The sequence below is a fragment of the Neopelma chrysocephalum genome, unplaced genomic scaffold, assembly GCF_003984885.1.
Source record: "Neopelma chrysocephalum unplaced genomic scaffold, ASM398488v2 Primary Assembly neopelma1_105, whole genome shotgun sequence".
In the NCBI taxonomy this organism is placed as follows: Eukaryota; Metazoa; Chordata; class Aves; order Passeriformes; family Pipridae; genus Neopelma; species Neopelma chrysocephalum.
The window spans coordinates 1,372,780-1,385,577 of record NW_020897769.1 but is presented as its reverse complement, the minus strand read 5'-3'; the positions used below and the strand labels follow the sequence as shown (position 1 = coordinate 1,385,577).

The 12,798-nt window shown below is 56.3% G+C and overlaps 1 protein-coding gene across 3 annotated transcripts in view; it reads left to right on the top strand.

Annotated features, from left to right (window-relative positions):
- The first annotated feature begins 214 nt into the window (after positions 1-214).
- Positions 215-12,798, top strand: part of LOC113973723 (Krueppel-like factor 5) — a 16,182-nt gene continuing 3,598 nt past the window's right edge. Inside the window, exons 1-3 of one of the 3 annotated variants that reach the window (XM_027696189.1) lie at positions 215-255; positions 3,923-4,832; positions 7,835-7,894. In XM_027696189.1, the coding sequence (XP_027551990.1) occupies positions 217-255; positions 3,923-4,832; positions 7,835-7,894 (1,009 nt within the window). In that variant the 5' untranslated portion in view covers positions 215-216. Of the gene's footprint in view, positions 256-1,226; positions 1,390-1,623; positions 1,719-3,919; positions 4,833-7,834; positions 7,895-12,798 lie in introns of those variants that run through there. The other 2 variants (XM_027696190.1, XM_027696191.1) reach the window with 2 other exon arrangements.

The window sequence follows — 12,798 nt, the reverse complement described above, 5'->3', positions numbered from 1 at the left end:
TGGGCAACCATCAACCTGTGGTGGGCAACCATCAGCTGCTTGCATGGGGTGTGGAGTGGGAGGAGATGGCAGGCACAGGGTGGGCAGGCTCTGGGGGGCTCTGTGGGGCTCTGTGGGGCTCTGGGGGGCAATGCCCTCCATGACCAAGGGTGTCTGGGGGGGCCTGCAGGGGTGAACACCCCACTAACCCCGTGCTGTGTCCCACAGCTGCACCCCATGAGGATGGACCAGCGGATGCCACCACTCATTCTGGAGGTGAGTCACTTCCCTCATTCCTGCCCCTGCATCCTCCTGCTCCCCCTGGTGAGGGACCACTGAAGTCCCCTGGAGCTGGGACATCCCCCCACCCACCCAGATCCACTGTGAGGACAAGGTGGCACCTCCGCTCCCTCCTCCTGGCCCCACCACCAGGCAGGGCACGTCCCTCCATCTCTGCCAGTCCCCAGGCACCTGTGCCTCCTTCATGGCTCCAGTTAATCCCTGAACTGGATCCCAGGGGCTGTGACAGGAGCCCTGAGTGACAGCCTGAGGCACCTGAGTTCAGGGGGCTGGAGTGGGATCCCACACAGGCATGTCTGCACTGGGTCACCCCTGCTGTGCCCACCCTGGGCCGAGGACTTCACAGAATCATGGAATTGTTTGATTTGGAGAAGCTCTCCAAGACCATCGGGTCCAGCAGTGCCAAGGCGACCACAGACCCGCGTCCCCAGGTGCCACATCCACAGGGCTGTTAAATCCCTCCAGGGATGGATGGGGACTCCACTCCTGCCCTGGGCAGCTGTGCCAGGGCTTCACAGCCCTTTCCATGAAGGAATTTTTCCCCAATATCCAATCTAAGCCCACCCTGGTGCAACTTGAGGCCGTTCCCTCTCCTCCTGTCCCTTTTTCCCTGGGAGCAGAGCCCGACCCCCCCCCCAGCTCCCTCCTCCTGTCAGGGAGTTGCAGAGCCAGAAGGTCCCCCCTGAGCCTCCTTTTCTCCAGGCTGAGCCCCCCCCAGCTCCCTCAGCTGCCCTGATTTTGGATGGAGCTCTGCTTGGGAAGTGCTTTGGGGTCTGAAGCGCCACCCCCTTGCTGAGCAGTGCCAGGGGGTCTGTGGTTACCACGTGTTTCTGGGCCACAAACAAGAAGTGCCCGTTTCTCTCTGTTGGAAGGATGCTGCAACTCTGGGGCTCCTGGGGACATAGTGGAGCATTCCATGGGACAATTCCATTGTTGTCCAGGTCCTGCACACACACACACACACACAGCAGGGGGGCTGCAGCCACGGGCAGTCCCCACTGGTGTCCTCCCATGTGGTGACACTCCACTGCTGCCCCTCAACACCCTCCTCGGGAGCCTGAAGGAAAGAATTGGGTTTTAGTGGAAAAATAGGGAGAAGACTGTGCTCTGCAAGGGGGGTTGTGGGAGAAAGGGATGTTGGGTGACACTGAAGGGGGGGCAGGCACAGGGCAGGGGGTCTCCAGCTGAGGATGCACCTCTGGCATCTGAAATTAGGGCCCTCCACGGAACCAGTTAGTTTGGGAAGGACCTCTAAGATCCACACCTTTCCACCTTTATCCTCCTGCCTGGTCACCTGCCCCACTGGAGGAGTGGGGAGGAGACCTTCCCTTGGGAACTGGAGGTGAGAAAGTGAAATGCCAGAGATAAGAGGAGTGTGGAAGTAAAAGGCATCCAGCACCTTCCCTGCTGGAGTGGCCAGCGGGCCCTTCACTGCTCAGGTATGTGCGGCATCCGGAGCCACTGCCACTGCCTGGAGCTGACACCCAAGGGAACCCGTGCCAGTCTGGGTGCCAGGAGCACCCAGGGCTCAGCTCCAAAGCTTTGGAGTGGTTCTCCCTAGGGCAGGAACCCAGGCTGGACACTGGGAGGAAATCAGGGCTTTGGAGCCCTCTGGGAGGATGGAGGTGAAGGGTCTCGGAGTCCCTTCCCTGCCTCCCACTGATGCCTTTGGGTAAAAAGGGAGGGCAGGGGCTGATCTCTGGTGACAGGACCCAGGAATGGCTGGAGCTGTGTCAGGGCAGGGTCAGGTTGGATCTCAGGGAAAGGTTCTTCCCCCAGAGGGTGGTTGGCACTGACCAGGCTCCCCAGGGCAGTGGGCACAGCCCCAAGGCTGCCAGAGCTCCAGGAGGGTTTGGACAACTCTCTGAGGGACGGGGTGGGATTGTTGGGGTGCCTGTGCAGGGCCAGGAGTTGGACTGGATGATGCTCATGGATCCCTTGCATCTCAGGATATTCCATGACTCTATGAGTGGCTTTAGGTTCCTCCTGAGTGAGAGTTCCCTCTCTGGAGCACGTGAGGGGGTTGTTTGAGCTTCCTTTAACAAGGGACTTTTCAGGCCCTGATGAGGATGGACATGTCATGGTTGGACTTGATGATCTTAGAGGTCTTTTCCCACCATAAGGATTCCATGATTCCATAGGATTCCCAGTGCAGTGGGCACACACCCCAGTCCCAGTCTGGTGTACTCTGCTCTGGGGCAGCGTAGCCCTTCCCAACCTGGCTTCCCTGAGCTCCTGTCCCTGGAGAAGAGGCTGTATTTGTGGACAGGAGGCTGTATATGTGGAGAAGAGGCTGTATTTTTGGAGAGGAGGCTGTATTTGTGGAGAGGAGGCTGTATTTGTGGACAGGAGGCTGTGTTTGTGCCCGTCCCTGTGCCCGGGGAGGTGCCAGCTCGGCCAAGCGCTGCCAGTTGTGCTCCTGGAGAGGGGCAAAGGCCCTTGGAACGAGCTGGATCCCGGGTGATACGTTTTGCTGGAAAGGACAAGGAAGTCTCTTGGCCCCCCTCCAGCTTTGTTATGAGCAGTGGAGTTGCAGCAGGGCTGACTTTGGCCCCTGGCACTCTGGTGACATAGTTCAGGGCTGTACAACCCTGGGCAGGGCGTGGGCTGAGATCAGCTCGTGCTCCTGGAGTGCACTGAGGGCTCTGCCAGGGAAACCTGGCGGCTCTGCCAGCTCCTCTACATATGAATGAGTCTCTGAGGGCTTTGCAAGGAGCTTGACACATGGATAACCACATAATTAAAGGCTGGAGCTTTGCAGAAGAGCATTAGAGCTGGTATCTGTAACCACAAAGAGCAGAACTTGAGTCATCCAACGCCAGGGGATGAATTTCCTAGAGGATTGCTCCATCAGGTTGCTGAGTTATTGGGCCTGGATCCAGTGGGATGCCACAGCAGACAGGAACCAGGAGGGGAAGGAACCTGCTTGTCTGAGCCAGAAGTCCTGTTAGCTTGGAGGACACAGGCTTGTAAAAACAGCTCTGTAAAACCAGGACTAAGCCAAAGGTTAAGTGAGGGCTGAGTCACTCTGCCAAGGTGAGGCAGTAAGAGTGTGCCTGGAGGTTTCCATCTTAGGCTCAGAGTGCACTGAACAACAACACTTAGATTTCTAGGCCCAAATTATTCTCAATTAATTAAAGATACTGTCCTAGAATTTCTCAGGTAACTAAAGACGCTGTCCCAGAATAAAACCCATCTCAGGCTGCTGAGTTTGAAGGAGACCAGAGCCAGCATGTCCAAGGTGCACTGCAAATCCAATGTGCCCAAGCTGTGAGAGCATGGCTGGAGCAGAGCTTCTGCTTTCCTCCCATTCCTAGTGTCTCCTTTGTGTGCCCAAGGCTTTGTGCCCAAAGCTTGTCTCCCTTTTATCAGGCTGTATTCCTCCCCTAACTGCATCCTCTGTGTTACCAGTGGAGATATGGAGGAGGGAAGTGGGGCAGAGGACAGTGATTCACTGCTGGGGCGTCTGGCTGAGTCAGAGACTGAGCTAAATCAACTCAGCCTGTGCCTCCTGCACCATTCCTCCCACTCTCCCTATTTCCTGCTGGCTCAAATCCCTGTTAGACATTGCCCCCACAACCAGAGGGGACCTCTTCCCAAGTTCCTCTTCCCAAGTTCTCCTGTCCGTGTTTTTTTGCCCCAGGCACGCTCTGAGATGGACAAGTACCTTTCCAGCGAGGTGCCCCCCATCCCGATGCTCCCGGACAAGAAGTACCGTCGGGAGAGCGCCTCGGTAGTGGACGAGTTCTTCTCCACGGAGAAGCCCAACTCCACCCCCTACAGCGTCAACATCAACGTGATCCTGCCGGACACGACCCACCTGCGCACGGGGCTGTACCGGCCCCCCAAACCCATGGCCCCCTTCCCACAGATCAAAACCGAGCCCGGCACCGGCTTCGCCCAGCCCTGCTCGTCCGCGCCCGGCCCCACGCAGACCCTGCCCGACTTCACCAGCGTGTTCAGCATGCCCCAGTCGGTGGCGGTCAACAACATCTTCATCAAGCAGGAGATGCCCTCGGAGGTCCCCTTGTCTGCTGCCCCCCAGCCGTCCCAGCTCTACCAGCTGCCCCTGGGCGGCGGCGGCGGCGGCGGCGACGTCCCCACCCTGACGTCCTCCGGCGGCACCACCACGGCCGTCAGCTGCCTCGGCGGGGTCACCATGGCCACGGGCAGCACCATGGCCAGCGTGGGCCACCGGCCCGTCCCGCCGGCGGGGCCGCTGAAGCAGTACCCACACGTGTCCCAGGGACAGGGCAGCTTCAACATCTCCGGGCAGTTCTACCCTGCCCCGGGGGTGACCCTGCCCCCCTCGCCCCCCAACTCGCAGCCGGGCAGCCCAGAGAACCAGCCCGAGCTCATCAACACCATCTCCCCCCCGCCGTCCTACGAGGCCACTTTTGGACTGAAGCTGGTCCAGTCGTCCCAGGTGCCCCCGGTCCCCAATGGCGTTGGGACCCTCTCCCAGGGGCACATTGTCATGCAGCCCCCCAAGTACAACCGACGCAACAACCCTGAGCTGGAGAAGAGGAGGATCCACCACTGTGACTACCCAGGTGTGTGCACGGCTTGGCTTCTGGGGGGGGTCTCTTGGCACCCTGAGGATGGCTGGGGGCTGCCTTGGGCCTCTTTTTTAGTCTCAAATCCCCTTATCTGCGTGACGGAGGGAGCAGTGGAGCCCAGTGGAGAGCCCTGGGGAAGTGGGAGGGAGTAGAAGAGGTTGATCCCACCTGCACTATCTGGTGCCTGTTGTCTCCCTTTCCCTCTCCCCTTCATGCTCTGGCAAAAGCAAGCCTGGCTCTGAGGGGCAGAGAGCTCCTGCAAAGCACAGGGATACTCCTGGAAAGCTGCTCCTCAGTTGCCTGTTTTGCTCTGGTCTTGAATAACCCCATGTGAAATCACCTCTGCAGGTGAAAGCACACTGCCTTTTTCACTGACTCTTCCTTTCCTGCTCCCTCATAGAGGGTGGAAAACCAGGAAGTAATTTCCACAAGCAGCCTTGATGGTCTCTCTCTCTAGCCCCAATTCTTCCAAAGAGGCAATGAAGTTGAGGGTCTTCATGTCATGTCTTTCCATGGCTTCATGCCCGGCTTCAGGGTGGTGTGGAAGGGCATTTCAGTGGAACCATGGAATGGTTTGGATTGGAAGGACCTTAAAGATCACTCAGTTCCACCCCTGCCATGGGCAGGGACACTTTCATTATCCCAGGTTGCTCCAACCTGGCCTTGGACACTTCCAGGGATGGGGCAGCCACAGCTTCTCTGGGCACCCTGTGCCAGGGCCTCTCCACCCTCATTGTATGAAACTTGTCCAGCCCAGAGCTGAAGCTGTTCCCTGTGCCTTCCCACTCCATGAGGTGTCCATCTAATGATGAACATCTCTGGTGCCTTGGCAGGTGTAGACCTTGCCGAGTTCCCTGGACCTGCGGCTGCAAACTCACATTCACTCATTCCTTCCTTCATTCCCCATCCCTGGAAGTGTTCAAGGCCAGGCTGGAGCAACCAGGTGTCCCTGCCCATAGCAGGGGGTGGAAGGTCCCTCCTGACACAAACAATTCTGGGATTCCATGACACACAGGAGGGAAGCAAATCCCAAGTGAGAGATCCCAGTGAGAGCGGCGTGAGGGTTTGAAAATCCCCACTCCCAGGGCAGGAACACACACCTCCCACTTCCTGGGCTGATCTCCAGCTGCTGACCAGTCGTGGATTAGCAAACAGTTTTCCCAAGGGGGTGTTTGAACTGAGGAGAGTCATTTCCTACCTGCCTCCTGGGAGATTTATGTGCTCTTTCCGTGGCGTGGGAGCGCCTGGAGCAGGGCAGCCCAGAGGCTTTGCCTAGTCCAGGTCCTGTCTCCAGGATCTTACCCCTTCCCACCCTCTGGCAACCTGCAGATCAGGGATTTTCTGAGCCAGCAGCTGCCCCCATGTTCTTGGGGTTGACAGCATGTGCTGCTTTTTACCTTCCATCTGAAGGGTGTAAGTGGAGCCCTGCTCTGGGACAGACTCCTTGTTCTTGTCTTGCTGCTCTGAGGAAGAGTCTCATCCTGTAGGATGAAGTACCAAGGCAAAACTCGCCTGTTTTCAGCAGGATTTTGGTCTGTGGTGCAAAAAAAACCCCTCAGCAACCTGTGCTGAACAAACACTGGGTGTCTGGGGGGTGTGGACGTGCAGAGACAGAGCTGGGCTCTGGCTGAGCCTTCACTCTGAGGTTCAGCTGGAGGTGAGACCAGTCAGGACTTCTGGCAGGGGCAGCAGCTCTCGCTGCCATGGGCTGTGTGAGGCAGGGAAGGGACACAGGGAGAATTCACACCTGGAACTGCAGGAATGGGGGAGATGTGTTTGCAAAGTCCCATCCAGCACCTTCTAGGTCCTAAAGGGGCTCCAAGAGACTTGGAGAGGGATTTGGACAAAGACCTGGAGGGACACGACAGGGGGAATGGCTTCAAACTGCCAGAGTTAGATGGGATGCTGGGGAGGAATTCTGGGCTGGGAGGGTGGGGAGGCCCTGGCACAGGTTGGGTAGAGAAGCTGTGGCTGCCCCTGGATCCCTGGAAGTGTCCAAGGCCAGGTTGGATGGGGCTTGGAGCAGCCTGGTCTAGTGGAAGGTGTCCCTGCCCATGGCAGAGGAGTGGAACAGGATGAGCTTTAATGTCCCTTCCAACCCAAACCGGTCTGTGATTCCATGATTTCTCTTCCAAGTGTGAGGCTTCAGAGCACCAGCAGCAGAACTGAAGTGGGTCACCAACCCTTGTCCCCCCCCAGCCAGGAGGGATAAAGTCTCCCACCGCCTGAGCAGGATGGGACCAAGGGCTGATCTGGGGCAAGAGGCTTCTTTAGGCTGGGTGGAAACGCTGGAATGGAAAATGGGGCCATTATGCAGGTCATAAAAATTCAAATTCATATTTTAGTCTGCTTGTCAAAACACAAAGCAGCAGGGCCAGGAAGGCAGCAGGAGGGGCTCTCCTGAGCTCCCTCTGACTGAAAAGAGGAACTGAGGACTCGTTTTGACAAACCTGTTCTTGCTGAGCTTCTGCAAACACTTCCCACTGGCTTTATTCTGGATCCTGGAAGGCAAGTAGTGGCTCCACACTGTACCTGGTGTTTCCTGCTGCCTGGGACATTTTTACCACGTCTGCTGGGGCCGGGACTGTTACCAAATACACCTTCCCTCCAGCCTTGCAAAGTGATATCAGTTATGTCTGGAATCCAGAGAGACAAAGGGCAGCACAAAGCCAGCAGCTAATGGGGGTGAATTGAGTGTTTTTATCCTGCCTGGAAGATCTGGTGGAGGAAGGGGAGGTTTGAATGTTTGTGCCTGATTCTTCCCCCCCTAATTCCCAGCACAACGGCCAGGGGTGTCAGGATTGTGTCCAAAGATGATGTAAAGGCCTGCCTGTCTGGGAGAACAAATGCTCTTTTAGTTCCTGCTGAACCCAAGTAGTACAGGCTAGGCTTATTTGCATTACCCAGCTCTGTCCCTCACCTCAAATATCAGAGTCTGTTTGAGCAAGGGCCCCTTTCTCATGAGGAAATTCTGTTTTTTTCCCCTGTTCTTGCAGGTTGCTCCAAAGTTTATACCAAGAGCTCCCACCTGAAGGCACATCAGAGGACTCACACAGGTAAGAGCAGCACAGCACCAGGAAATGCTGCCTGTGCTCCTTCCCTGTCCTGTTAATGGTCCTGAGAATGTCACTGAGCTGATTCATCTGGTTGGGATAAGGAGCACAGGCAGGTCTGCTGCTGTTAATGCTGAGAAAACTCCAGGGGTTGTGCTGGTTTATAGTGGATTTTATAGGACACACACTGCTGTGGGTGTTTGCTTGCCTTCTGCTGGGATGGTCTGGAATTTAGGAGAACTCTGGGAGGCTCTCGAGTCAATGGTTTGGAAAAGATGCCCCTAAACCCCCCAAAAAGAGGGCAGGGTTAGATGGGATGTTGGGAAGAGGGTGGGGAGGCCCTGGCACAGGTTGCCCAGAGAAGCTGTGGCTGCCCCTGGATCCCTGGAAGTGTCCAAGGCCAGGTTGGACAGGGCTTGGAGCAACCTGGGACAGTGGAAGGTGTCCCTGCCCATGGCAGGGGGTGGAACTGGATGAGCTTTAAGGTCCCTTCCAACCCAACCCAGTCTGGGATTCTGGGCTCCTCTGTCACTCTGAGCTCTTCCTTTGAGATCTCCCAGATCCTTCCCAGATCTGATCCTGTTTCTCCCACAGAAGGATTGTGTGAAGGCCTGTGTTGCCTGCACAGGACTTCTGAGGAGACAAGGGCTGTCTCTTTTTTGTCAGCACCCCTGTGACTCCCAAGGAAAGGAGGGGACCCCTCGTGTCTCCCTGTTTACACCGACCACTCGTGTCCCCTCAGCAGCTGCCAGTGGTGCATCACTCCCAACCCACCTCCAGAAGGGCTCCAAATCCGTGCACAGAAGGGCTGTGCCCTCCTTCCCAGGGCAGGGGTGCCCTCGCTGGTGCAAACAGAGTGCCCAGCCCAGAGCAGCTCCCACCACAGCCAGCTCCCCTCAGTGCCACTTGTGCATTCAAGCCCAGGTCCCCTCCTTAAGACATTTATTATACCTGGAACGTTATCAGATCCCCTGGTAGTCCAGGAACCATCAGTGCCCTCATAAATCTCTTTTATAGAAGGGCTGATCTTTACTGAAAGCAATTAAGCTGGCCCAGAGTTCACTTTTCTTTTTTATGAACAACGACCAAACCCCATCCCGTGGCTGGGAATCGCTTCCTGCTCTTGGCTCCCTTCCCTTCTCCCCTTATCAGCCCCTTGAACACTCCAGCAAAGAATTTTTCTTTGTGTGTGTGAGGTACAATATTTTTTTGGCAGGAACTGGGTAGGAGTGGGCTGGAGACCAGCACAGAAAGGAACAGGAAGGATGTTGTCCCTGCTCCCAAAGCTGGGTGGTGACAGGCCTTTGTCACAGGGCTCTGCTTTAAAATGAAAACTCTCTTTCCCTCTTCTCTTCAGAGCTCCATGACCCACCTGAGTCAGGCAGTATAAAGAGGTGTCCAGGAAAACCTGGGTGGCTTTTAAAATCCAATCAAATGTGGTGGTTTTTTCAGGTTTCCCAGTAACTGGGCTGGAAAGCCACATGTGTTTGCCTCCTTCCACTTCACTTACTCGAAGAGGGAAGGGCATAAAGGTGAGGGAGGGTGTGACCCGAGTAGTTAAGAGAACTTTTGGTGGTGTGGGGCGAGTAAAAAGAAGGGAATTCAATCCAGGGCCAGACACAAACAGGCTCAGGGGTTCTGCATCCAATATTTTAAGCCTCGTGTTTTGCTTTTGAGGCTTTCACCTCACTGGAGCTGCAATGACAGAACCCATCCCAACTCCTGCCTGGTGCCACCTCAGCTCCATCACCTGAAGGGTTAATCATGTCCTTTCTCCCCATTCCCTGCCCGGGCTGAGAAGTACCTGATCTCTGAGATCTTTCCTTGTGGTTTTGCTGTGGGCTGGGCTCTGTCCCTCTCCTGGAGACACCATTCATTTCCTGGGAGCCATTGTGAGATTAAATATCTAACCCGTGGCTGCTCCCCCGCCTCCCTCCGGGGCCGGGAATGCCCGTTCGGGCCCTTTGTTTGAGCCTGCCCTGCCGTGCTGTCCTGGGAGATGGAGCCAGCTCCTGGGACAATGGTTTCCATCCTGGAGATCAACCTGGTATTGTTTACAACCGGAGGGCCTCGGTGTGGCTGACCCAGCCAGGTGACCTGGTGGGGACAATGTCTGGGCTGCACAGGGGGCGAATCTCGCCTTCGTCTTGGCACGCTGAGGCACCCCCAGATCCCATAAAACACCCGGGTAACTGCTGGTAAACCCTCTGCAGAACCCGTATTTCCCTGAGCCATAAAAAATACACCTCCCTCCTCCCCGTGGTGCAGCCTCCAGGGGTTTTTTGAGGAGCAGGATGTGGTCCTGGCGACCTGTCTCCTCCAGGTTTCACAGCTGCGGGCAAGGCCCTGGAGATCTTGCTGTGGCCCAGTGTTTTCACTTTCCTGCCCAAATGTGGCTTCCCCACCCCTGGAAGTCCTCAAGGCCAGCTTGGAATGAGCCTGGAGCAATGTGGTCTAGTGGAAGGTGCCCCTGCACCTTTATTACCCCTGGAAGTGTTCAAGGCCAGCTTGGAATGAGCCTGACCTAGTGGAAGGTGCCCCTGCCCCTTCTTCACCCCTGGAAGTGTTCAAGACTGGCTTAGAAGGTGCCCATTCCCCTTCCCCAGCCCTGGAAGTGCTCAAGACCGGTTTGGAATGAGCCTGGTCTAGTGGAAGGTGTTCCTGCCCCTTTCCCAGCCCTGAAAGTGCTCAAGGCCAGCTTGGAAGGAGCCTGGAGCACTGTGGTCTAGTGGAAGGTGCTTCTACCCCTTCCCCATCCCTGGAAGTGTTCAAGACCATCTTGGAAGGTGCCCATGCCCCTTCCTCAGCCCTAGAAGTGCTCAAGGCCAGCTTGGAAGGAGCCTGGAGCAATGTGGTCTAGTGGAAGGTGCTCCTGCCCCTTCCCCAGCCCTGGAAGTGCTCAAGGCCAGCCTGGTCTAGTGGAAGGTGCCCATGCCCCTTCCCCAGCCCTGGAAGTGCTCAAGGCCAGCCTGGTCTAGTGGAAGGTGCCCATGCCCCTTCCCCAGCCCTAGAAGTGCTCAAGACCAGCTTGGAAGGAACCTGCAGCAACGTGGTCTAGTGGAAAGTACCCCTGCCCCTTCCCCAGCCCTGGAAGTGCTCCAAGGCGGTTTGGAAGGAGCCCTGTCTATCGGAAGGTGGTCCTGCCCCTTCCCCAGCCCTGGAAGTGCTCCAAGGTGGTTTGGAAGGAGCCCTGTCTATTGGAAGGTGCTCCTGCCCCTTCCCCAGCCCTGGAAGTGCTCCAGGCCGGTTTGGAAGGAGCCCTGTCTATTGAAAGGTGCTCCTGCCCCTTCCCCAGCCCTGGAAGTGCTCCAGGCTGGTTTGGAAGGAGCCTCGTCCAGCGAAAGGTGCCCCTGGCCCGTGGGACACGAGACGAGCTTTGAGGTGCCTTCCGACCCGCTCCCTGACACGATCCCCCAGCTGTGCGGGGCCCAGGGGCTGCAGGGAAGGCAGAGCTGCTCCATGGGGAGCGTGTGAGAGCGGGGCCCACATGCCTGTGCACGCCGGGCGCGGGCCTACGTGCGCTGGGCCGCGACGCCGCGCGCGGCAATTGGCCGGTGCGACGGTAAATATTTGAGGTCGGGAAAGTCAGCACATTCCCTGAACTCTGCCTGCTTGTTCAGGCTGTTAAGAGCGAGGACTAATATTTGAGAGCGCCACACCCTTGCGTGGAGAGGGCTGCAGCCAGGGTTCAAGCTCCACAACCCCGGGCACGCAGGCGGTTGGAAGCGGCCGCGGGCTTTTCCAGCCCAGTTCCCAGCTGGCCGAGGAGTTGCGTGATTTAATGGGTTTCAGTTGGGGAAAATAGGTGTGTGAGAGAGGGAGGGAGGGAGGGAGGGGGGGGGAGGAGGGCAGAGGCATTACATCACCCCGAGGAAAACACAATGTGTTGTGTACAGAGCTGCTCTCGGGTGAACTTCGAGGCAGAGAGACACTGAGGGGCTGGAGCGTGTCCAGGGAAGGGAATGGAGCACAGGGAGAACTTCTGAGGGAGCTGCGTGGGGGCTCAGCCTAGAGAAAATATTCTCCAACATCAAACTCCATTTATCTTGACCCACAAAGGGGTTTTTTTTCTAGCTTATTTTCTGCCTCCCCCTGCTGCTGAGCAGTGGAGCAGCTTGGTGGGCACCTGGTGGCCAGCCAAGGTCACCCCCCACACCTCATGTCACCTGTAATGGGCGTTTGGGAGAGGAAGACGGAGGGTTCCCCGGGGGAAAAGGAAAAATTTTAATTCCTCACCCATTTTGGTGCCAGCAAACGTTGGCAGTGGATGGGACACTCTTCTGATCTCTGTTTTGGTGAGACGGGAGCCCTCAAGTTGCCAGAAGCAGCCGGGCAACCTTCTCAGATCATGGAACCAAGGAGTGGTGTGGGTTGGGAGGGGTCTTTGAAGGTCAGCTAGGACTTCAGGGACACCTTCCACTAGGCCAGGTTGCTCCAAGGCCTGTCTTTGAACACTTCCAAGCATGGGACAGCCACCATCCCTGGGTGGTGGTCTCAAAAAAATGTCAGTGCTGTAATCCCTGTCTTCCTCCTCATGCTCCCCACCACCTGTATGAGCAGCACCACCTTCCTTAGGAACTCTTGTCTTTTCATTTAAAAAAACCAACAAACTCAGAAGTTGGTTTTTTTAAGCCAGAAATGCTCCAAAATCCAACAGGAAAATCCCCCCCACCTGTATGAGCAGCAACACCTTCCTTAGGAACCCCTGACTTTTCATTTGGAAAAAAAAAAACCAACAAACTCAAAAGTTTGGGTTTTTTTAAAGCCAGAAAAGCTCCAAAATCCAACAGGAAAATCCCCCCCACCTATACGAGCAGCAACACCTTCCTTAGGAACTCTCGTCTTTTCATTTAAAAAACCCAACAAACTCAGAAGTTGTTTTTTTTAAGCCAGAAATGCTCCAAAAT